Source organism: Orcinus orca, chromosome 7 (assembly GCF_937001465.1).
Source record: "Orcinus orca chromosome 7, mOrcOrc1.1, whole genome shotgun sequence".
In the NCBI taxonomy this organism is placed as follows: domain Eukaryota; kingdom Metazoa; phylum Chordata; class Mammalia; order Artiodactyla; family Delphinidae; genus Orcinus; species Orcinus orca.
Window position 1 is genome coordinate 113,487,200 of NC_064565.1, and position 25,538 is coordinate 113,512,737.

At 37.6% G+C, this 25,538-nt stretch overlaps 1 protein-coding gene across 6 annotated transcripts in view; it reads left to right on the top strand.

The window, feature by feature from the left end:
- GIGYF2 (GRB10 interacting GYF protein 2) overlaps positions 1–25,538 on the top strand; it is a 126,587-nt gene that overhangs the window by 18,400 nt on the left and 82,649 nt on the right. For 5 of the 6 annotated variants that reach the window (XR_004482466.2, XM_033425206.2, XM_033425164.2 and 2 more), the window contains 4 exons: positions 6,226–6,309; positions 15,773–15,902; positions 16,888–16,983; positions 23,708–23,819. Coding sequence is in view for 5 of the 6 variants with exons in the window: in XM_033425206.2 (XP_033281097.1) it covers positions 6,269–6,309; positions 15,773–15,902; positions 16,888–16,983; positions 23,708–23,819 (379 nt within the window). In the remaining variant the exon portion in view is untranslated. Of the gene's footprint in view, positions 1–6,222; positions 6,310–15,772; positions 15,903–16,887; positions 16,984–23,707; positions 23,820–25,538 lie in introns of all 6 variants that reach the window. The other variant, XM_033425190.2, reaches the window with a different exon arrangement.

Below are 25,538 nucleotides of genomic sequence, written 5' to 3' on the forward strand. Positions count from 1 at the left end.
ATTTGCCTACTGCTTTGAGAAAATTGAGGCCATCAATGTGAATTCCCCACAGCTTACTCTTCCTCCCCACCTCCCCAAAGAAAACCCCACAAAAATAAATTTGCACGTATCTTAAGTCATTTGGACATACTTTGCTCTTGTCACAAGTGGATAGGGATAGTTTTTTTCTCCATTTGTTCTCTGAAGCCCCATCCACCCTGCCTTCTCAGAGCTTCATTTCTATCATATTTTTATTAAATTGTTTCTTTACTTTTTAATTCTATTAGTACTTTTCCATTAGGATATTTTCATCTAAAATAAAAGGGGAAATTTTCTTTCTACTCTGCTTCATTTCTCTTCACCTTTTCGCAGCTAAGATTCTAGAAGAAGTTGACTGCATTTGTAGTCTTCCTTTCCTCACCTCCCAACCACTGAAGTCTGGCTCTGTCCCTCACCACACTTCTATAACTGTACTCTTAAGTCAACAATGACTTCATTGTGGGAGTTAATGAAGATTTTTCAGTCTTTCTCTTTTTTGACTTCAATATTTGAAACTTCTGAATTTGTCCATTTTTTTTCTTTGCCAGTGCTATCTTTGTTAACACAAATTAGTAACTTACTAGGAAAAGAATTACTCATAATTACACCATTCAGAATATGAACATCTGTGGGCATATCTATATGTACCCACTAAGAATGTATTTTAAAATGTGTTTAATATAATTATATTCTCTGTATTCTGTAACCTGTCTTGAACACTTAACATATTGTTGACATTTTTTCATGTTAGTGAATATACTTATTAATCATTACTGCTGTCTCTTCTCTACTGGTATGTAGATACATACAATCTGTTGGATTTATAACGCCCCTCCTTTCTCTTTAGCTCTTACTGATTCATTCTCTTCCTGATTCATTCATTCATTCCTGATGCCATTCTCTTCCTGGCATCCTGAATGATCTTTCTACAGTGCACATTTCATCCTGGACACTTTCTTGCATAAATCTTTTCATAGCCTTTCATTGCTCTTGAGATATAAAATACAAAGACTTCTGTGATATGACCATTGCTTTACCAAACTTCACTTTAGTTTTTAGCCTTATTGAGCAAATGGATAATCTCCCCAAAAAGAACCTAGCTTTTTCTGCTTTCTGCTTCAGGTAAGGTGAATGTGGAGAAAGCTAGAGTCAGTGAATTTGATTTTAGGTGAAAGGTTAGGGCTAGAGATACCTAACTACATGGTCTTTTTTTTCCTTCCCGTATCCTCCTGCACAGTGTTTGCAGAGGCTTTGTTCTTGTCTCTTGAGCTTGTCCCTTCTTGATTCCTACTTTGGGATAGTTTCATTGAATTTTTGATTTCAATTCTGTAGATTTACTTCCAAATCTATGTCTCTTATCCTGACTCTACACTGGAGTTTCAGGTGTATGTATATTATGGTCTTTTGGATGGCTCCTCAGGCACCTCACATTCATTTTGTCCAAAACGGTGTGTCCTTCCTCCCAAATTTGATTCTTTTCCGTCTTCTCTTTCCTTTAAAGCTTTTCTATACAGATTCAAAAAGCACCCCGCTGCCAGTATTGCATGCTATAGATTCCATTCCATTTCTGCACCCTTTGTTTAGATTTTCCTTCTTCTACTTTGGGAAATATTTTATGGAGTGTTTATTTGAATGGATCCTTGGTTTTGTATAAGCCACTGTAAAGGAGGGAGGGTGAGCCTTCTGGCGTAAGGGAATGGCATGAGCCAGAACCACAGAAGAAGAATGCAGTAGAGAAGTAGAAAGTTATCATCTGGCTTTGAGTTTGGAGGTGAAACAGTGGGAGATTGAGTTGAGAAGGTGCAGATTGTTAGATTGATGGGAAGCTGAAAATATGAGGATTTTTGACCATACACAGTAGGTTTAGTGACTGTTATAAAGAAGGGTAGGCATGACCAGAGCAGTGCTTTAGAAAGATTGATCTTATTGGATGTAATCAGAGGCTGAGTCAGGGAAGCAGATTAGAATTTAATTGTAATAATCCAGACATGAGTTAACAGATGTTTGGCTATAATGAAAGCAGAATGCAGAAGGAATCTTGAAGGAGGAATTGCCCAAATTTCAGGCAAAATGATTGGATATGAGGGATAGAGAAGAGGAATGAATTTCTGATGACTAGGCTTTTGAACCTGGCTGATCAGTGGATGGTGAAAACAGTGGTACCTTGATCAGTTGTTGTTAGATGGATATCTGGGAGGAGCAGGCTGCTGGAAAGCCACGTAGGTCATGGGAGAAAAAAGTCAAATATGTAATTCACAGCAGGGATGGGGGGCAGTTCAGAAATTTGTGGAAGAATTTTTGGTTGCTCTTGCTATGACAGCACCTCCACTGCATGTTCTATGTTAGATCCCCCATGATTCAGCAGGCAGAGTTCTACCCGAAGTGTCGGTAGAGAACGCCATTGTAAGTAAGACTCAAGACAGTATCTACACAGAATTTATAGTTAAATAAACAATGGGTACGCTGAGGGAAGTTAGAAAAGGAGAGAAGCTTTTGGGGAATGGTGACTAAATAGGAAGGAAGTGAAGATAGGAAAAATATATCAGTATATTGCTGGTCGTGGAGGAAAAGGAAGGAAATTGTTTCAAGAAAATGCAGTCTAAAGAGGCAGAAGAGCATGGTGGGAGCACAGCCTCCAGAGTCTGGCTCAAATCCTGATTTGCTATAAAAATTCAGACCTGTTTTCTAATTGGTCACAAGTCTGCGGGGGGTTTGAATTGACAACATTTAGCTTGGTGGGGTTTAAGTGACGGCAAAGCCTGTGCTAATTTTGATACCTCACTGCATCCTTAGAAAGGGCAATTGAGAAATAAGTCCCACTTTCCATTCCAAATAATTTATAATTCAAAGACATCGTGTAAGACAATCCCTCCAGTACATATAAATAAATACATTAGAACTGGGCTCATTTAAATTGATTTGGAAGGAGCAATCTGGGGTGGGGAATTCAGGATTAGAAGTTACAGTACTTCAAATGTTTCGATTTCTTCAGTCATAGCTTTTAGATTTCCTGCTTTAATTCATAAAGGAGAATGAGCAGAACACCATTCTGAGTAACGTAGGTCTCTTTAGTTGATAATTAAATTGCTTGGATTATTATTCTAGGTTCTTAAAAGTTCTCCAGAAAACTCTTACCATAGGAAGTAGTAAATGGTGGTTAGGCTCCCAGCTCAAGGCATTAAAACTTCTGAGCTTTTAATGTTTTTGCTGTATGGTATTTTGTCTCTACCTAAAGGTTTATAGGTGGAATGAGTGATAAAGGTTTCCTTGCTCGATGTTCTTTAGGTGCTGCCTGCATCCAGGGCTTCTGTAACTCAAGACCACTGCCTGCACAACACAACTCTAGGGGCTCCATTTGCATCCTTTGTGGTAATGGCGCCCCTGGAGTTTGTATTTCCATGACCTGTGTAGCCTTGTAGTAATTAAAAGGGGAAAAGAATATTAAATCTCTAAGAATGATTTTAGTATTTTCACAAATATCACAAATAATTCAGTTTTTAATTGAGATTCACTTGCTTTATAAATGCAGTCTGGTTCAAATCTGGACCTGCTTTATTAATTCAGAGCTGTTTTCCAGTGGTCAAAGTCCAAAGTCCATAGGGGTTTGAATATAAAACATTTGGCTATGTGGAGTTTAAAATGGTGGTTAAAAACACTCCTTCAGGATGTTTTGTGTTACAATAAAATCTTATAGTTGTAGTCTCTACAGGTCTGCTTGTTAGCCAAGTAGGTCCACGTACTTTTTTAAAGCACACTGAATTGATTTATGCTAAATAAGTTTACACAGCTGATTTTTAAGCAGGATACTTGTCCTAATCTACAGTGGGCACCTTACCTGACTTATCACTACTTTGACAAGTGATTTCATTTGGGATGTACCATAATTTAATTGAATCTAACATGCATCAGTTGTGAGCTTCTTCGTTTTATATATTACTTAGAAAGAAATCATACTGCCAAGTAAACGCTGGCACAGTTTTTTAATTACTTAGACTTTTTATTTTACATTTTGAAAAAGAATTCTTTTAAACTTATTTAGCAAATAAGGCTAATAGATTTTTATTATATAGTATATATTTTGTGCATATATAAAAAGGAAAATAAAAGTGAAATAAATTGGTTAAGATATTCTTCAGCTTTCTACACATTAAGTCTGACTCTTCTAAATTGTGAAAAACTTAGGACTGTAGAAGTCTCCTCCTTCTTCCCTTTCCCCACCCGTGTAGTGTCATGTCATTAAGGGTGTTGGCGATGAAGCATTTCTTAAGAGAGTGCTCCATTATTCTCTCATTGATTTAAAATTCAGTGATTTGGTGCTTGTGAAGTTCTTAAAAGCAGTCTGAACTGTTTAATTTTTCCTCTAAATACTTCAGGGCTGCCGCATGTGGCCACATGGATTGTGCAGTGTCAAGTCTCACTAGCAAACCACAACAAGCTCATCTTCATGTGGTTTTTTTTCCTTTCTCAGGTTCTGCAAAGCACTTGCAATCATTCCTCCAGTGATGAAGAGTTACTTCACTAATATCCTATTGCTGTATTTGCTTTCTTTTCTGTTACACAGTACGTTTCAATTTAGAATCATAGCATGATCTTTTTGAAGGTGTTTTAAGCAGCACTTAAAATCGGGTACAAGGATGACGATAAGGAGCGGCTCTGACCATGTTTCACCCTTGTGCGGACAATGATGGCTGTGACCCAGCTTCCCTTGTGGGCTGGTAGCAGTTGTAGCATGGCACTGATGAAGATGCATTCCAGTTCCAGAGAGTTTAAAGTGTGAAAACCATATGCCTTATGTTTTTTTGGAATCATCAGTATGAGGTGGGGAGGGCACTAGGTTGATCTCAGCTTGGGTCTGGTGTGCACGCTTGTCTGGCCAGGCAAAAGGTAATCAGGGTTAAGTAAGAACATGGGAATCTCCTTGGAATCCACATGGTTGACACGGGGCCAGAAATACTTTCCAGGAAGAGGGCAGATAAATAGCTGATTCTGGACGTTAGCACATTTTTACTTTGCCGTTTCTGTGTTTTAGACCAATTTCTAGTTTATTGTTTTTAGATCTTTTAAACAGCAACAATCAGGGCGATGTGATACATCTTGGACATATTAACAGTATGTTACAATGTTTACAGTATTTTCTGTTTTCTAAACTCTCATGTCATTTTTTTTCAGCTTTATTGAGATATAATTGACATAACATTGTGTTGGTTTAAGGTGTCAGATGTGTCGATTTGCTACATTTATATATTGCAAAATGATTACCACCATAGCATTAGCTAACACCTCCATCCTATCACATAATTACCATTTCGTTTTTTGTGAAAAAGAAACTCTTTTTAGCAACTTAGCAACTTTCAGGTATATAATACAGTATTATTAGCAACTTTCAGGTATACAATACAGTATTATTAGCTATAATCACCACACTGTACATTAGATTCCCCAGAACTTGTTAATCTTATAACTGGAGTTTGTACCTTTGACCAATATCTCCCCATTTCCCCCACCCCCCGCCCCTGGTAACCACCACTGTGCTCTCTGTTTCTATGAGTTTGGCTTTTTAAAAATTCCACTTATAAGTAATAAACAGTATTTGTCTTTCCCTTTCTGACTTACTTCACTTAAAGATCTGATATCTTGAAATTGCTCTTGATGGATCACTCATGAAATTGGTTAGCTTATTATTTTAACTTGATGGTCCAAGGTAACTTTTAAAGAATCACTAGAGTGTAAAGGGCTAAGCAGACAGTGGGGAGAGGAGAGTTGTGGCGGAAGCTGTGAGATAGGTAAGGAGAATCTTTGATACACCTCATGGTGATGGGAGAGCCATTGCAAGGGAGTAACACAAATTAAAATGTAAATCTGTTACCCTTCATTCCCTCCCCATTGCTCGAAGGCTAAAAAAAGAAATCCTTAATTTGGTCCCCAGTGCCCTGCATGGTCTTCTACCACCAATCTCACCAGCATCATCTTGTACCATGCCTCCTTTCCCCACGTAAACATAAAAAGATGGTGAATTGGGATGTAAAGGTGGATTTATTCATTTTTACTTTGCCTGCTATATTGTTATAAATAGGGATTAAGAGACCTCATTCTGGTGACTGGTTGAGAGGAGCCACAAGCAGAACACACTCCCTAACTATACTTTCTGGGCTGGAATTCTGCATTTAGTCTTGACCAACTGTATGGAGATATTTTTCTCTTTAACAGGTTTCTCCTCAAATAAAAATCTATTGTAAACATACAGAAAAGAATGGCAGCGGAAACGCAGACGCTGAACTTCGGGCCCGAATGGTGAGTTTTCAGAATCTCATCCTGTTCGATATTGGATGACTAGCACAGTAGTAGGTGTTTGTGCCCGTGTTGGGGGGTTTATAAAATGTGCATGTTTTTGAGACTTTGCTTTATGTGCCTGCTTGGAAACAGTATAGCTAGTCTAGGAATAAGTTACATTTGCTTAGTGACCGCATTTATACTTTATTAAAAAATCTTCCTGTTTTGATTGTGTAATGATAATGGATTTAAAACTCCCCCGAGTCCCACCACCCTAGTAAATTATTTGTGCTTGAGCCCTTATCTAGGTGCATATATAACTTTATATAATTGTAACATTTTTATGTGTGTATGCTTTCTGCTACAATGTTTGTTTGTGAGGGCTATTCATAGACTCATTTGAAAAAATAGTTTTTATTAAATTATTATTTGAGTTTTATTTTATTGATGGGCTAGGCAGGTGATCCAGAATTACACTGGCTATTAACATCCCATTTAGGATCGGGTTAGCATTTCCATAATAATTAATTGACCTTTGAGTCTCTTACAGATATGTTTGGACCCCGAATATGGAATTCTCATGGAATTTTGAGATCCATCACCTTGTAGTGTGACTTTTTCCCCCCTTCTTCCTTTCCCCCCAAAGTTGGTGATTGAAGATCCTCTCATCAGTGGAGTGAATAATGATAGTTGCTTTTTCCATTCAAACGTTGAACCAGAGGCAGTATATAAAATAGATAAATTGGAATAGTCTCTTAAATATTCTTGATTGTTTAGGTGGTGGTGGTTTGATAAATGATCCAGACTTCCTGTAGTGACTCCCTATTTGAGGACTCTTATTAACTTACCTTATTATATGCATTTCTTTTTATGTGTATTTCCTAAGTTTTCTTGGCCCTTATAGCTAGCATTTGGAGACTGAGGAGAAATCACTATTTGAAATTCTAAGAACTGATGCAACTTATGTACTTTGGGAGTTTATTTTGGAAATGTTGCCCTAAGTAATTCTGCACCTTTTTTAGTTCTTATTACCAAATCAGTATATACTTCTAGAAAAATTAGAAATTACAAGTAATCCAGAAGAAGATATAATCACCATAATTTCACTGTCCATGGTAACCACTGTAAATAGGTTGGTGTATCTTTCTAGGTAGTTTTGTGTATGCTTATTTGTGTAAATGTACATTTATTTTCACAAAAATGGGATCATACCGTACATTCCGTTTTGTAACCTGCATTTAAAAAAGAACCACATCAGCAATATCTTTTTTTATCAATAAATATTTCCTGTTACTTTAAATGGTTGCATCATTTATTCAACTAGTCTTCTAGATGCAGCACATACAGGCTGCTCTCAGTTCTTCATTATTATAAAAATATTGTTGATGAACATTCTTATAGCTAAAACTTTATTCACATCTTACCAGGTGGCTTTAAATTCGTATAGCCCACTTTGTAAAGCATTTTGTGTGCAGCTTCTCTGCCTTCATCTAGAATTTGTAACTGCTGCTCTTTTGTATTTACACACTCTCTTGTCTCTTTCTTTGTAAAAACATGATTAAAATTGTCAGCTAATTTAAGGTAATTTTTTTTTTTTCTTCCAGTATCCCTCTATTAAGAAATAACAATGAGAGACAGTACCAGGAATTTAGCTAAAACAAAAGGAAAAAAATGCACTCCTGGTGATGTTTTAGAATCATTACACATTTAACTTCATGCTGAATGGGTTGACAAACTACGGCCACGGGACTGTAAAGTTTTGTTGAAACACAGCCACGCTCATTTGTTTCCATAGTATCTGGCTGTTTTCACACTGGTGGCAAGGTTGAGTAGTTACGACAGAGGCCATCTGGCTCAAAAAGCTTAAATATTTACTCTCTGGCCGTTTACAAAAAAAAGTTTGCTGGCCCCTGTCCTAAACCATGGGTTCCCAAAGTCATTTCAGTGAGTCATTGACCCAGTCTATCAGTAGCGTCTTACACATCCTTTTCATCGGTACTCTGAAGTTTTGTTTGATCAGCCCGGTGTTTTACACAAAATTTGAATTGACGTAGCTTTAGCAGAGGAAAGTTACCAGTCCCATGCTTAAGCAGTAGCTTTACCTAACTGTTACCTCTGTTACCCTGCAGGCATTAGAATTTAGGAGGCTTCCCTTAGTCATCTGAAATGCTGATAAACTGAGGAGCAAAGGTCTAAGTAGGCACACTGCCTTCTTTGCACCATCTTTCAAAATTTCTTCTGGCAAAGGGAATATATGAGACCTTGAAGTAACTCAGGTAACCCAGATCTAGAAGTATGAATGGAGACTGCCGCTGTGTTTTTTCTGCATGTAACATTACATTCATTGTGAAACTTGAGGTAAGGAGCTGTGTCCAGAATAACTTGAGAATCAAAGTTTAGAGTGATTACACTGAGTCTGTGTGTAACTGAACCATACAGAAACATTTAGTGATACTATATTCTTTCTACTAAGGTCATCATTTTTATAATGGTGTAAAACATAATGTTCAGTAAGTGATGTATAAAAGGAAGAGATTTATTTGACAGTAGTGAAGATGGGAGAGCATTGAAAATTGTGCTAGGGACAGACCATGAATGACCATAAGCATGGACTTTTTAAGGTAGGTCTGGAAGAATCATTAGGTCTTAGCATATCTTTATATTTAGGATAAAGAAATGTATTACATAATTACCAAAGCAGTTTTTAAAAGAGTGAGATAGATTTAATGGAGGAGTAAATCATTTTTTAGGTATAAAACGAGTCACTTTAAAACTTTACTCAAATATTACCACCTTAGATGTTTTCTGACCACCTGTATAACAACTCCCCTTACTCCCTACCTCCCTTTTCCTGTTTAATTTTTTTCTTCATGGTCTATATCAAAATATAACATGCCAAATATTTTACTTATTTTCTTTATTATTTATATTCCATCCTCCAGCCCCCACTAGACTGTGCGCTCCTTCGAGGGCAAGTACTTTGGTCTCGATTTTGTACTGTTTGTTCATTGCTGTATCTCCAGTGCCTGGCACATAGTAGGTGCTCAATAAATATTTGTTAAATGAATGAGTGAATTGTTGGAAAGGAAAGTTGTTTTTAATATTTTGCTATTGTCAGTATGTATACACATCCTTGAACAGTTCTTTTTGTGTTGCTGATTACTTCCTTTGGAGTAATATCTTAGAAATGGAATTATTAAATCAAAAGTTTAATTGTTAAGGCTTTGGATGATATATGGACAGACTGACCACAAGAAGGATTGTATGAATTTAATTCCCATTCCCTGTCTGTTTACTTCACCCTTGACAGAACACAGAGTACCACCTTGAAGAAAAAATTTTTTTAGTTCTAAATCTAGTAGATTTAGGATTTTAAAGAATTTTTTTGTTGTTAGTCCCAGTAGTAAAATAATTCACGCTCATTCCATAAAACCTTGGAGGAAGCAGTAGTACAAAAGGAGAAAGAAAAGATCTAAATTACCCTTAATCATGCCACCCAAAGGACCATTGTTAATATTTTGGTTTGTATCCTCATATTCTTTCTTGTTTGCAAATGATTGTATACTTCAAGACATTTTTAAAAAGCAAGACAAATTCATTGTAACTTGCTTTATTTTGGGATTTTTACTTATTTATTATTTTTATTTTGAGCATTCAAAATCTACTTAGATAAGTCTGGATAATAAAGGAATTTATTATAGTGGAATGAATAATTGCAGACAGTTACCTGGCTTTATGGGGAAGGAGCCAAGGAACCTCATTTGGTGTCTTTCTGTCTCATCTCCATGGCCTTAAGGAAGTATCCCCAGGTCTTTCCTTGCAAAAATGAATGAGGCACTTTTGTTTTTCCCAAAGCACTTTGTTTAGACCTATGTTAAAGTAGTTATGACCTTGTACTGTGTCTCTTTATATGTGTTTACCTTACTCAGAAAAGAACTAATTCCATTAAGAAAGGCACTGTATTTCTCAATTTTGGTAAACCCATTGTTTAGCTAGTGTAGGTACTTAGTAAATAAATATTGAATGATTCAAGTCTTAGGGTGGGGGATATGGGGGCAAGAGAATTCAAACCTGAGATTGCTAGGTTACTATTCATGATCTTTGTGGAATTGTGGAGAAAATGAGAGATGTTCTAGGGGATGGAATGCATTAATAGTCCCAGTTTGCAAAAAGAGTAAAAGATAACTGCCATCTGAAGGAATGGTAAATTAGATGTTATCCTAGGGTGTATTTTAGAAGAGAATATTAAAAGTTGTTTAGAAAACATTTTATCAAGTGCCTCATATGTTTTATGTCTTGGGTTAGGTGCTGAGGCAACAAGGATAAAGGACATGGTACCTACTTTTGAATTATTTAGTGGGGAAGCTGACACTAAATAATTTCACAGTAATGTCAGTGCTGTAAAGGGAGTATAACGCCAGTACAGGATATTCAGCTGCTCATTTGATGCCTGTAGGCATCTCATCCTTCATAGTTTTCCAAAACTGAGCTTATGAATTTTGCTCTTTTAAATTTCTTCTTTTATTTCATCTTAATACCACAGTGTGCCCCTTTCCTCAAGCCAGAAGTCTTGGAGTTATCCTGGATATTTTCTTTTACTTCTGTATCCCTATGTCTATTCCACCACAATGTTGGGTCAGTTCTACCTGTAAAATATCTCTTGAATCCATTCATTTCTTTCCATCTTCATTGCCTCTACCCTAGTGTAAGCCAGCATCATCTCTGGCATAAACTATAAGGAGTGGCCTTCTGATGTTTCCCGGCTTCCATTCTTTCTTCTAATTGCTCTCCCCACTGCAGCCAGAGTAATCTTAAAATGTAAATTGGATCAAGTTTTCTCCAGAATCCTTCCCTAGCTCTCTATTTGTATGACTGTTTATTAGCTTTTTTTGCCACTAGACAATTAGTTCCATGAACATTGGGCAGATACTTGTGTGTAGATTTCTCTCCTTTCCCTCCTACCGCTCTCTTTCCAACCCCCATCCTCCTCATTGTCTCTTGTTTTCCTTTCCTCCTTTCCACTTAATCTGTCTGCTTCCAGGCAGTCCCCTCCACACCCCAGGTGAAAAAATACTAGATTAGAAAAAATATTCCAGATAGAAAAGGCATGTGTAAAGACAAGGGGACAGGAAAGTATAGGTTTAAGAGGGGAATTCCAAGACATTTGCCTTTACTGTAATGTGAAGTGTGGGAGAGAAGAGCTTACAGGTAGCCCTTTTATGTTAAGAAGCTTTGGATTTTATTTGATCATTGTGTACCAGTGAAGAATTGTTGAGCAGGGAGTGTTTTATTCAGATTTGCATTTGAAATAAATAACTGGTAGTAGTGTGGAGGATGGACTATGACTAATTAAGTTTAGGGTGCCGCTGCAGCAGTCGAGGTAAGAAATAAAAGTGTGAACAATAATAGGTTACTTGGTCAGGGGATGGTTTGAGAGATACAGGATTTAAAACTGGTGGGATGTTGTAATTGGTTATGGGAAATGGATAGAAGGTGAGGAGTAAAGGATGATTTCCAGACTCTTAATCCAGTGGCTGAGTAGATGGTGGTATCCTTACTTGCCTTTGGGAATACAGGTGTTGAAGGAGGTTGGGATGAATAAACTGATAAGTAGGGTTTTGGATATGATAAACTTTAAGGGCTGTGAGTGGTTGAATAAGAAAACCCTACTCTCTAGTGAAGAGTCAGAGCTGGAATTGAGAATTGTGAACTTACACAGAAGTGCTTTTTGATTCGTGTGTCTTCACACATCTACATTGAAATTCTGAATTACTTTTTTAAGCTGAAGTTTGGATTTTGGACAACAGTTAACAAGTGAGGACTGTGGAGTACCGGGGGGCTTTTAGACAGCCCTGCTGCTGCTACCTATCAGTTACTACTAGTACTACTAGGAGTAGCACTGGGCCTCCTGTGTTAAACAGATCTCCATATGGCTATAGGAAGATGAAGATGGTAAGGGTAGAGAAATTTCACTTGGGCCTGGTGTTGAGGTTACTGAACTTTCTAGAGCAGTAGAGTGGTAGGGGAGAAGCCAGGTTGTGCTGGGTTTTGAAGTGATTGGGAAGTGAGAATGTGGAGATGTCTCTGAAATGAAGAGGAAAGATGACCAGTGCTGCATAGGTAGAGGGGGCTGCTACATTAGAGGAGTTTTAAACAAATCACTATTAGATATATTTAGAGATGAGGGGAAAACCAATAGGGAAGGGATGAATTTCTAAGAGAGGGTTGTATGGCGCAAGATCCTGGGAGGGTTAAAGGTCACTGGTGGGTTTTTAGGGAGAGGCATTATCCACATATGTTTTAGCTTTTCCAGATATCTGTAGGTGAAGGAAGACTTGGGATAGGGTTTGTTAATTATTTAGTATAGCACAGCCATTATCCTGATTCAGGCTACCATCTTCTCCAAGTTTGAATTACTCTCAGCCTGCCTTGGTCTGTTCTCTTCACAGTAGCTAGAGGAATCTCTTGAGTATGCATTCTGGTCGTGTTACTTTTTAGGTCTGGTGCCTATAAGAAGTGTTCAGTTCACAGGCATGGAAAGCCGGTGGGGTTTGTGGGTGGATTTGAAACCTTGTGAGGAGCAGATGAAATTAGGGATGTTGGGGAGTGAGAGGGAAAGTCTCTGGTGAGATGAAATAACTGCAAATACTGGGATGATTTTCACTTGGAAGAGCGCTTAGATGTGCCCTCTAGTGGTAGAAACTCTTGGGGAGCATATTTATTGACTCAGTATAAGAAAGATATTTTAAAATTATATATTAATTATATATATGTATATATATTTAAAAATTAATTTTTGGCAGAATAAACCGTGGCTATTTTAAATAAAAATTTGGAAAGATTTTGGTCTTTTTAGTCATAAAAACCTAGTTTTGGACTCTGTTCTGCTGGTGGTGATTGTGGGCAAATTGCTTAACTCCTTGGCTTCATTTTTCTCATCTGTTCTATTGGGGTTGTTGTGGAACTTAAATGGGGTAATGTATGTGTAACGTTCCCAGCTTCAGTTCTTAGTGGATATTAATTCCACTTTCTCAGGAAAGAGCTCAAATGTACATGAATTTGACGCAAACCACTGTACCGGAAGGTCCTTCAGCAGTGGTTGGATCATTCCTTCGTGGGCATGTTGTTTTCTTACTGGTTTGTTTAACCTGTCTTGTAGGAGTTAGACTCAGTGACCTCTGAGTCCAAGAATAATTGGAAAGAAAATTGAAAGACCAACCCAGTAGCAGTGAACACTGCTCGCACCCAGATTGTGTCTTAATATATATATTACTAAAGAGGATCAGACTCTCTGGTGAAATGGTGATTCTAAGTCTGAGGCAAGAAATAAGCTGATTTTGGAACATTTGACATACCAGATAGAAAAGAAGCTGTTAAAGACTACTAGGGTTGGGTCAGAAGGACTTGGGAGCCAATCTGAAGCCTCTCCCACTGGGCAAATATGAGATAGTTTGAGTATTGCTAAGAATAATTGCAGTGAACTGAAATACATTAATAAAAAATAATTTGTTACTACTGGAGGATGTTAGTGAACCAAGTCATTATTTTGAAAATTAATAAGTGAAAAGGAAGAATGAAGGCTTTTTCCTTCCTTTCTTATATGAGCTATATATCCTCTTAGGTAATACCAAATAGTGTAAGAGGGAAGTTTCTCTTTGTAGAACTGTTCAAGCTAGCAAATAAAGAAGAAATGATAAAGTCACTTTGCAACCTTAGTGAACATAAGGATCTAAGCTTTGGTCGTCAGGGACTGCTTAGCCTCGCAGAACCAACCAGGCAGTATGTGTCTCCTGATGGAATAACACACCACCACATGGAAGTAGTCTTGCCAGGTCTGATCAGGACTCTGCATCCAGTCACCAATTTACATGAAATGCAGAGAACAGAGAAACATGTTAAACTATATCACAGGGATAAAATCAGCAAAATCGAGACTTAAAAGAAAAATCCTTATCTTTTAGAGAGAACATTCTGAAATATTTACAGATGAGATAACTTTTCTTCAAAAGATTTTCTCAAAACTTGAAAATAATTTGCCTCAAAAATCTTGAAAGCCAAAGATTTCCTTCTAAATAGTATTAAAGGATGGTTAGATGGTGCTGCAGAAGGAGCAGTATGGATTGGGGACTGGGCGACGGGTACATGGCAGTTTGCTATATTCTTCTTGGTACTTTTATGTATGTTCAAAATTGTCCATAGTAAAACATTAAAAAATAAGTGGAAAGAGAAGACAGAAACATTGAAATAAAAAACAAAACCCTAGAGTCTCACTTTACTAATGCATACTCCTTTTTTTTTTTTTTGGTATTGCTTTCTACATGTAAGCACATTTTATATATTAACTATGTACATACTGTTTTTTTCTGCCATTTTTGAATAATGTGCAAGTATTTACTATGCTTGGCCTTCACACTTTTTAATGTATAATTTGTAGACCATTCTTCCCTCCCCTTTTTTGTCAATAAAGCTTAGCAATTTGGGGGATATATTTTAATGCTTCTGTTGAATTTTCCTTTGTGCTAAACTACTGCATTGCAGTACCGTGGTCCCTTTTACCCTTGTTATCTATTACTTTATAGAACTTTGGGCCACTCCCAGATAATCAGCTACTCCTGATGGTAGTTTTCCCACTTGCTAGTTGATGCAGTGCTGCAGTACGATCATACTCTTGCCATTTTTTTGCTGAGGTTCTCCCCCGCACCCCGCTCCTTTTTAAAATAAAAGCATCTTATTATAAAATTAAAATGTTTCTCTTTTCCCAGTTCCATTCCTTAGAGGCAGCTGCTATTATCAGCTCGAAGTATATTTTTACTTTTTTTTCTTAGTAAATATGGCTTTTATATTTTTTCTCCTTGTACTGCACTTTTTTCACTGCATTTTTAAATTCTCTATACTGATCACTAATTGCTTTCATTAAAAGTGAATTATGAAATATTGTGGGCATATATAAAAGTATTATCTTTTTTATAAGCTTCTGTATTTTGCTTTTTCTTTTGTGTAGCATACTTTGTTAAATATTAGCAAATCATTCTTTGAAGTGGCTGTTCTAGTTTATAATCCCACAAATACTACTTGAGAATTTGCATTGTTTTTCATCCTTACCAACAACTGGTATTGTCAGATTTATTAATTTTTATTAATTTAGTGGGTGTAAGGTGATACATGACTTTTGTTTTAATTATATGTTATTTTTATAGTTTGGAAAAAGGTGTCCCCATCTCACCCCCTAAGCTTCTCACAGACATGCCACGATACTTTCTAGTTAAGGAATTTTCAAATGGTTGTCTAGTTATTTCTCAATGAGCTGTTTTCTTAGTGAGCTATTATAGCAGGTTGTATTAGAGCTAAAATCTTGGATACTTTGAGATAATAGGGGTTTTTTTGTTCTTTTTTATTTTATAAAACTTTTATAGTATATGAAAATAAAAAGTCCTTACTGCCAGAATATTTGACACTTCATTTTATATTCTGTCTACTATTTTAGGCTCCGAGCTCTGTCCAGTGGTGGGAGTATTACATCCCCTCCTCTTTCTCCAGCATTGCCGAAGTATAAATTAGCAGACTATCGTTATGGCAGAGAAGAAATGTTAGCACTTTTCCTTAAAGACAACAAGGTAAGAAAGTAGGAAAGAGTTCAGAATTATGAATAAGATTTCAGGTTATGTACAGTTATGTGCTGATATATGAAACAGCCATGGTTTTTCTCTCTACCTTTTTTTTTTCCTGCTTTGAAACCTGCAATAGTTTACAGAGGCTCTTCTAAATGTTACATACTCTGTTTTTTTAGAGAAGACTTAGCATTTCATTACAGGAGTAGAAAGCTTCATGAAAACAGGAGAGTAGTCAGGACTTAATGCTTTGTCTAACTAATTTCCTCTGAACCTCTGTTTCTATCCCAGTATGATGGCTGAGAAAGGAAGAATTTTTCTCTTCTCTCTTTATTGCATCTCTTATTCTTCTTTCCAGTTAGAAGTTAGGAGTGAGAAGGGCAGATGCTTCTCTTGTTCTGTTCTTTTGAGTTAAATATAAAATTTTCAGTGGGGACAAAATCTTAAAATGTGACACCACATTTGTGTTACTTATAAATGATCAAAACTCAAACAGTATAAGATACACTTCTTTTTTTTTAAACGTCTTTATTGGAGTATAATTGCTTTACAATGGTGCATTAGTTTCTACTTTATATAAAATACACTTTCATTACCTGACTAGTGAGAAATAACATTTTCTATTTTTTAAGTATACTTTGTTTTTAATTTTATGGATTAAGAATCAAATTTTAATGATGGTTGCTTAGGATAGATACAGTTGCTTGTAAAACTCTCCTTACCACCTTGTGCTTTGAGTTAAATGTGCACTCTGGAATACCAGAGTCAGTGCTGTATATCAAATCTGAGAGTGGTCGTCTGATGGGAGGACAGGGAGAGTGACTGGGGTTTTTAATGTTTGACCCTTTCAGAATATTAATTGTGTCTGAATAAGCTTTAATCCATATTTTTAATAATCAGCAACAGGTGAATCAAAGAATATTTTCTTGTTTTATCTTCTTGTAATTGGAGGGATAGCATTAATCTCTTGGTCATGTGTTTGGTCAAACAGATACCTTCAGACCTTCTGGATAAAGAATTTCTGCCTATCCTACAGGAGGAACCCCTGCCGCCGTTGGCTCTTGTACCCTTTACAGAAGAAGAACAGGTTTGTGTCTACCTTTGAGCTTCAGTCAAACCCTTGTTCCTTCCCACTGAGGCATGAAAATGTGAAGTTCCTACTTAGGCGCTAAGGAGTGTCCTCCATTCCCCCCAGATCTGCTTCCTTCTTACTCTTTTCTTGGTGTTTGGATGCCTCTCTTAGTTGACTAGATTCTGCTTTAGATCTGAAGCTGTTGAGTGTAAGGAGATGGATTTGAGTAGAGAGAAAGAGTTATTTTTTGAGGGAGGGGGCCTTCTTTTCAGAAACATGTAGTTTTTCAGTTCTGCAAAACATGAATTCTCACCAATTTTTTACCAGTTCTTACCATTAAAGGAAAATGTAGATCTTCAGCTTACAATGTGCTTAAAAATGTGCTCTTCTGTCACCAATTTTTTCTTTTTTAATAAATTTATTTATTTATTTTTGGCTGCATTGGGTCTTCATTGCTGCACATGGGCTTTCTCTCGTTGCGGCGAGCAGGGGCTACTCTTCGTTGTGGTGCGCAGGCTTCTCTTTGCGCTGGCTTCTCTTTGTTGTGGAGCACGGGCTCTAGGCATGCGGGCTGCAGTAGTTGTGGCCCTGTCACCAGTTTTTTAAATGATATTGTGAGAAAGTTAGAGTTTTGGGCTGGAAAGTAGCACATTTTGTGTTTGTCCTTTTATAGTGTACTAAGTGAATACAGCACAGTTGTATGCTACAGAATCAGTACACAAAAGTAAGTTGTATTTCTGTACACTAGCAATGGACAGTTCACAAAGGAAATTAAGAAAACAATTCCATTTACAGTAGTATTAAAAACAAAATACTTGGTTGGACTTCCCTGGTGGTGCAGTGGTTAAGAATTCACCTGCTGTGCAGGGGATACGGGTTTGATCTCTGGTCAGGGAAGATCCCACAGGCTGCAGGGCACCTAAGCCCTCGAGCCACAACTGCTGAGCCCATGCACCACAACTGCTGAAGCCCGTGCGCCCTAGAGCCCAAGCGCCACAACTAATGAACCCAAATGCCGCAACTACTGAAGCCCGCGTGCTCTAGGGCCTGTGACCCGCAACAAGAGAAGCCACCGCAATGAGAAGCCTGTGCACTGCAACGAAGAGTAGCCCCCGCTGGCCGCAACTAGAGAAAGCCCACGTGCAGCAATGAAGATCCAACGCAGCCAAAAATAAAAATAAAACAAAATACTTAAGAATAAGGAGGTATAAAACTTTTACATAAAAAGTATAAAACACTGTTGAAAGAAATTAAAGCCTCGATAAGTGGAAAGGCATCAGCATTTATTAAGCCATGGAAGACTTAATATTGTTAATCGATCTACTGTCAGTACAATCCCCATCAAAATCCCAGTGGCTTTTTGGGTAGAAACTGACAAGCTGATCTTAAAATTCATGTGGAATTGCAAGGGACCCTAAGTAGTTAAAACAATTTTGAAAAAGAAGAACAAAGCTGGGGACCTATACTTCCAGTTTCAGAACTTACTACAAAGCTACAGTAATCAAAACTGTGGCTTAAGGATAGACATATAGATCAGCTGATTAGAATTGAAAGTTTGGAAATAAAAGCAAATCACTCCATACTGCTAAATTGTTTTCAAGAAACTTTGTATGAGGATATTTGTTTTGTTTCACTGCTGCCATACCTGTAGCATTTTACCATTACTTTTGCCACGTTCAGTATTTTTATTTATTAATTAATTATTTTGAATAAGCAGTAAATCCTGTGGTTTAAAAATCAAAATTTACAGAACAGTATATAATAGAAAATCTCTCTCCCATCCTTTCCCCCAGCCACCTGTCTCCTTTTCCGAAAGGCAGCCAGTGTTAGCAGCTTCTTGTGTGTTTTTCCAAGTAAATATGTTTTCCCCCTTTTTGTGCAGGTGATGGTGTATACTAAGCTTTGTTCTATACTTCAAACATTGTTTTTATTGAAAAAATTCTCTGCAGATTTGGATAAAATATTCTTCCATTGTTTTACTTTGCATTTCTTTCCCTAGTGCAGAGTTTCTCATGTTTGCATTTATATTTCTTTTAATTTTTTGTTCTTGTCTTTGCCAGTTTTTCTTTTGGATAGAAATCTTTTTCTTGAGCTAGCCCTAACCCTAACCTGTTAAATTTTCTAAATTTTTAATTGCATTTGATTTCATTTATGATTTTTTTAATGTAGAAGCTAATTTTTTTTTTTTTTTAAGAAGATGTTGGGGGTAGGCGTTTATTAATTAATTATTTTTGCTGTGTTGGGTCTTCGTTTCTGTGCGAGGGCTTTCTCTAGTTGTGGCAGGCGGGGGCCACTCTTCATCGCAGTGCGCGGGCCTCTCACTATCGCGGCCTCTCTTGTTGCGGAGCACAGGCTCCAGACGCGCAGGCTCAGTAATTGTGGCTCACGGGCCTACTTGCTCCGTGGCATGTGGGATCCTCCCAGACCAGGGCTCGAACCCATGTCCCCTGCATTAGCAGGCAGATTCTCAGCCACTGCGCCACCAGGGAAGCCCGAGAAGCTAATTTTTATATAGCTCAGTATACCAGTTTCAATCTTTTGTGATTATTTTTCCAACTGTTTATGACTATTTTTAATAATTTCTTTTTATTTTTCCTTAAATGACTGCCTGGATTTCTTAGAGACTACATGGGCCAGAAAAGCTTTTTAATAAGTAGGGAGGAGGACTTGCTACTAGTTACCAAAACGTGATAGACTTTTAATTAAAAAAAAAAAAAATTGAATCATTCAGAAAAATCCTGTTAACATTTCTAAGAAATTATATTTACTAAGGGCTACACAAATCATTTGAAAAATCAAAAATTATTCAACAAATGCAGCTGGGAACTGTTGGTTAACAATTGAAAAGGAATAAAGTTAGGTATGCAGTACACCTACACACCAAAATTAGTTCTAGCATGACTAAAGGAGTAACTCTTCATTTTGTTTTTATAATGGAAAAGTTTATCTTAAGGTGTTAAGGTCTGGATGCTGTAAACACAGGGGCTTAATGTAAGGATTGGGAAGTTTTCATGGTAATCACAGAAGACCATCGGGGTGCATTTTTGGAAGCATTTAAAAAGGCATCATTGGGCTTCCCTGGTGGCGCAGTGGTTGGGAGTCCGCCTGCTGATGCAGGGGACACGGGTTCGTGCCCCGGTCTGGGAAGATCCCACATGCCGCGGAGCGGCTGGGCCTGTGAGCCGTGGCCGCTGAGCCTGCGCGTCCGGAGCGTGTGCTCCGCAACGGGAGAGGCCGCAGCGGTGAGAAGCCCGCGTACCGCACCAAAAAAAAAAAAAAAAAAAAGCATCATTTAGGAATTCCTGACACTTGGTAGCCTTTTTTGTAAAATATGTTGGAGTAGGACAGTACTTAAAGCTGGCAAAAGGTTCATTAACATTTTGAAGTGTATGCTTTGGATGGTCAGGTACCTGTTCAGGAATTGCTTAGATCTTCCTAGACTAGAGTTTTGTATAACTATTCACCCTATTACTCTGATTGGGGAGGTAAATAATTCTAATAACCTAAAATAGCTTCTTGCTGCATATCTTGGTTCCTGAAGTTACCTGAAGGGAATATTTTATCTTTAAACTGCAAGGTAATTTTCTGCTTGTGCACATTCCCTCACTACCCACGCCCCCCCCCCCCACGCCCCAGTACACTCACACACATATATATACACACATATATATACGTGCATGCATGTATAAAATATAACTAGGTAAAAGGTTTTCTTAGAACAAAATTAACACTTAAATAAGATCTCCCAGTTGCTCTTTGTTTTGACATTTCCCTGTATGTCTATCACAGTTTGAAAAGCACGACTCTACACATTACACTTGTAATTTAGGTAGCTGCTACCAGATTGGTGTGTTTTATTTATTTGACATCAAAGAAAATCACTTATGCATCGTTGAATAGATAATACATGTGTATACAAAATTCACAAAGTGCATAGAGCGAAAAGCAAGTTTGTGAGTAAACCAGACTCTGGCTAGCTATTATTCGTCCTCAGGAATAACCACTGTTTCCATTTTCTTGTGTTCCCTTCCTAGGGTATTTAATACATCTGCAACTGTCTATGCATCTATTCCTTTAAACACACATACACATAAATGGTAGCATACTATGCATACAGTTCTACACTTTACTGTTTTCACCGGAGCATCTATTTGGGAAATAATAACAGATACTTATTTAGCTTTTAATATGTATCAGACACTGTTCTAAATACTTGTTGCTTAATGTGTTGAGTGCTTGCAACAACCCACGAAGTAGATTCCTATTCACATTATATAGATGAGGAAAATGAGGCACAGAGAAGTTGAGTAAAGGAGCCAAAATTCACTCTCAGGCAGTCTAGCCTCTCCATGCTCTTAACTCCAGCTATGCTTTATATCTTTGTATTGATATTTTAGGCCGACTGTATGAAATTGTAGCTTTCTGGATCAGAAATGGTTGAATATTAGCCATTTTATATGGTCCACCCTAATAAATAGAGTTGCCTCATTTTTTTTTTAACATGATTACCCATTTTATTTATTTATTTATTTATTTATTTATTTATTTATTTAATTTTTATGTTTTGGCTGCGCCGCTTGGCATGTGGGATCTTAATTCCCCAACCGGGGATTGAACCCCTGCCCCCTGTAGTGGAAGCTTGGAGTCTTAACCACTGGACCGCCAGGGAAGTTCCAGCCTCATTTTTTTAAACAACTGCACAGAATTCCCTGTATAGATGGCCATGATTTTTAAATTAGCTCCTTTTGGTTGATACTTAGCTGGTTGCCATTTTTGCTTTTACAAATAGCACTGCAGTTAAAATCTTTCTGCTTATGTTATTTTTCACATGTGTAAGAAGAGGAATTGTTGTGTCAAAGGGTATGGACATTTAAATATACTTTGAGAAATTGCCTTCCAGAGATTATACCAGTTTGCACTTTCAGCTGCGATGTGTGAGGATGTATGAAAGCATATGAGAGTTTCCCTGAACGCCGTAGATGGGTGCATTTGAGTTTCATACATGTAATACTTTGGTAATGAGGTGTTCGACAGTGTCAGATCCTGGTATACATAATACAGCTAGCTCTGACCTCTGTTTTTTTAATTTTAGAATATATTAATCTAGATTTTGGGACTTCATAGTCTTGCTTAATTGTGATCCCAGAGGCATTATTCAGTAACTCCACTGGTTACTCTGTGTTAAAAGGTAAATTAATGCATTTGTTTCAACCAGCATTTTTTTTTTAAGTTTTATTAAAAAATAGTTTGAAATAAGTACTAATCAAGTTTGGTATCTGCCTCTAGTTTTTAGTTATTTAGTTATTACATTTTAAGTCTTCAGTGTTGAAGTTACTTGATTATATGATTATATACCTTTAAAAGTCAAAGGAAAAAACTTCCATTGATAAGTTTCTAAAATTTATCTGAACAAATTGTATTGAATGCAGTTCTGAAAAAGACAAGTAATGACAGGTAATGAGGAGAAAATGAGCCATATATTAAAACAAGAAATTCAGAAATGAAAGTAGAAGTTTTAAAAACCAATTACATGTTGATTTCTTCAAAAGAGGTGTAGACATCACATTTCAATTGATCTTGAATCAGAACAGCAAATCAGGACTTCACAGTGGAGAACAATTTGGACTTAAAATATTAGTTGAATTGCAGGATTCTATTTCCCTGTGATTTAGGTAGCTGCTACCAGATTGGTGTGCTCTTAAGCCTCACTTCTTGCCCCTTTGCCAGGAGGGCCCTTGGCTACAGCCATGCTGAAGTTGGATTTGCCACACTGTAACCACACCTGCATTTTTGCACAGATGTCTGTTAGGTTCTAAGTTTATAGAAAGTATTCAGGTAAGGATATATTCCAACATTTTCTGAGTTTAGAACTCTCTTACGAAATTCTCCTTCAAATGCCCAGGATTTTGATATCTTACAGATCATTTTTCAATATTTTTATAATTGCTTCTTGCTTTACCTTTTCCTAAGCTCTGTATATTCCATTTATCCAGAAGTATCAACTAAACATATTTTTGAATCCCAGACCTCCTGTCTTCCTGTATCCCTCTTCATGTTTGAAGGATGCCCACCCGCTGCTGTTGTTGTATTTGACCCTTTTCCAGATTGACTGGGCGCAAGTGCTGGCTAAAGACCAAGCGATTGGGATTTTGTTTATTTTTTTCAAGCATTCTCTCCCCCTACCCGTTTAGATGGTTGATCTTATGTAGGTTCTTACTTTGCCCTTCCCCATTCACCCGTGATACCTGTTATTCTATTAAATACTAGTTGGAGTTGCTAATTCACAGTGGTGAGCAGAATGAGGCAAAATGATCATTTTTTTCTTTATCATACTGTTGATTCAGACCTTTTGCGACTCCCTGTCATTTCCACCTTTCTGTAGTTAAGGGACCCTTTCAAACCAGATCTCTTTTACCGAGTATTCTGTATGTATTATGATGCATAAATATCCTGTCTGCTTCCGGATACATACAGCATTTAGAGTTTGTCTGCTTAATATTTCCTCACAGAACCTAACATAGTGTAAGGCATTGGTTGTTAATGTTTGTTGATCTGAAATGTTCATTTGAAATTTTCAGCTAAAATCAGGTTTTGGAGCATCTTAGTGGGTCATATAGTGATTGTTTCCCATTTCTAGTAGTCATTAAGTGCCATTTTATAGATGCAGTGGGAGATGGCCAGGAACAACATGCAGTTTTATTTGTTTTATTCATTTTTTTCTTTCTCTCTTTTTTGGCAGAGAAACTTTTCCATGTCTGTAAACAGTGCTGCTGTCCTGCGACTGACAGGACGAGGAGGAGGAGGCACAGTGGTGGGGGCTCCTAGAGGTCGGAGTTCTTCAAGAGGGCGAGGTGAGCTTTCATGTGAAGCAAGTAATGGTGGAGACGGTGGAGAGAGAGGATAGGGAGATCGCTTTAAAAATATTTTGATATTTGGTTTTTAAAAGACTGCTCTTTGACATTAATTGCCTAATAAATGTCCTGAACATTTGTTTTCTGAACTGTTTCTCAGCGTATCTATTCCACAACCTCTGATTTGGAGTAGAGGAGGGTAGTTCTAACTTAAGAGATTTGAGTGTGAATGATTCTAGATGGTCCTAGTTATCTTTGGTAAATATCCATTATCCTCATCCCCAGGGGACCTTACACTTTGAGAGCCAGAGCTCCCTGAAGTGCCTTGGCTGCTGGAATGGCACCCAAGTCCCTGCCAGGCCTCTGTGATACAGGGTCTGTGCCATATAAGGCTGTGTGCCAGGAGTGTCCCCAGCCAGAGAGAGGCATTTGTAAAAGCTGTCTCATCAGTACTAGACCTATTTTAGGGTGTAGAACAACAACAACAAAATTATGCAGTAATCCTTTATTTAACCTGTAGTTTCATATTGTGTAGATTTGTGTCTTTTCTTGGAAGAATAATTCTTATTTTGATATACTTGTTCTTTGATATCTGCTCCCTATTTGGGGTTCGTTGATCTTCTGCTACTTAAGGGCATTCTTTTTTTGTTTGTTTGTTTTTAAATAAATTTATTTTGTTTTGGGCTGCATTGGGTCTTTGTTGCTGTGCACAGGCTTTCTCTGGTTGTGGCGCGCGGGGGCTACTCTTCGTTGTGGCGCGCGGGCTTCTCATTGCAGTGGTTTCTCTTGTGGAGCACGGGCTCTAGGGCTTCAGTAGTTGTGGCACTCGGGCTCAGTAGTTGTGGCTCGCAGGCTCTAGAGCGCAGGCTCAGTAGTTATGGTGCACAGGCTTAGTTGCTCCGCGGCATGTGGGATCTTCCTGGACCAGGGCTCGAACCCATGTCCCCTACATTGGCAAGCGGATTCTTAACCACTGCACCACCAGGGAAGTCCCCTTAAGGGCATTCTTAATGTTTGTAATATAAATATTTACTTGAGCTTTTACTTCTAAGTTGGTTAAATCATAGCAGAAGTGTAAACATACCTTGTAATTTTAAGAGGTGCTTTAGGAAGAATTGGTTGTTGGCAAAAACGGAGATTTAAGCATGTGTGTGTTGTGTTTCAGAAGGTCCACAGGCCGTTTAGACTCCCATATGCATGTGGTTAGGTTCCATTGGTCCAGAATTCATCTGAGATCTGTGCTTCTCGGTGGTGTGATGATGGTGTTCTGAGGATGGCTGTGGCCTGCTCCTTCTGTGTTTCCTGTGTTTTTCTGCAGTGAGCTGGCAGCGAGGAGAGGTTGCACTTACGCAGCTTTGCCGCTAATGCTTTTCAGGGCATGTCATTGAGAGATCTTATATTAATTAAGAAGTATGGCCCACAAGCAGCTGTTTTTTGTTCCTCAAGCGACCACCAATGTTGTGTATTGCAAATACCAACCAATCTCTCTAAATAGGCTTTAAAATTATTCCATATCAAGAAACTAATGAAGGGTTGATAAATTTCTTGCTGCCTTCTGGTTTCTTTGAAGTGTGTAGGGTTATCCCCATAGGATAGAACTCTTACATTCAGAATTTAAACGGGGCATGTATAAAAGATACTGTGATAAAAGCAGTGACTTAATCAACATTGATGTGAGTGAATGATGTGAAACTAGTCAAATGAATGAACTGACTTGGT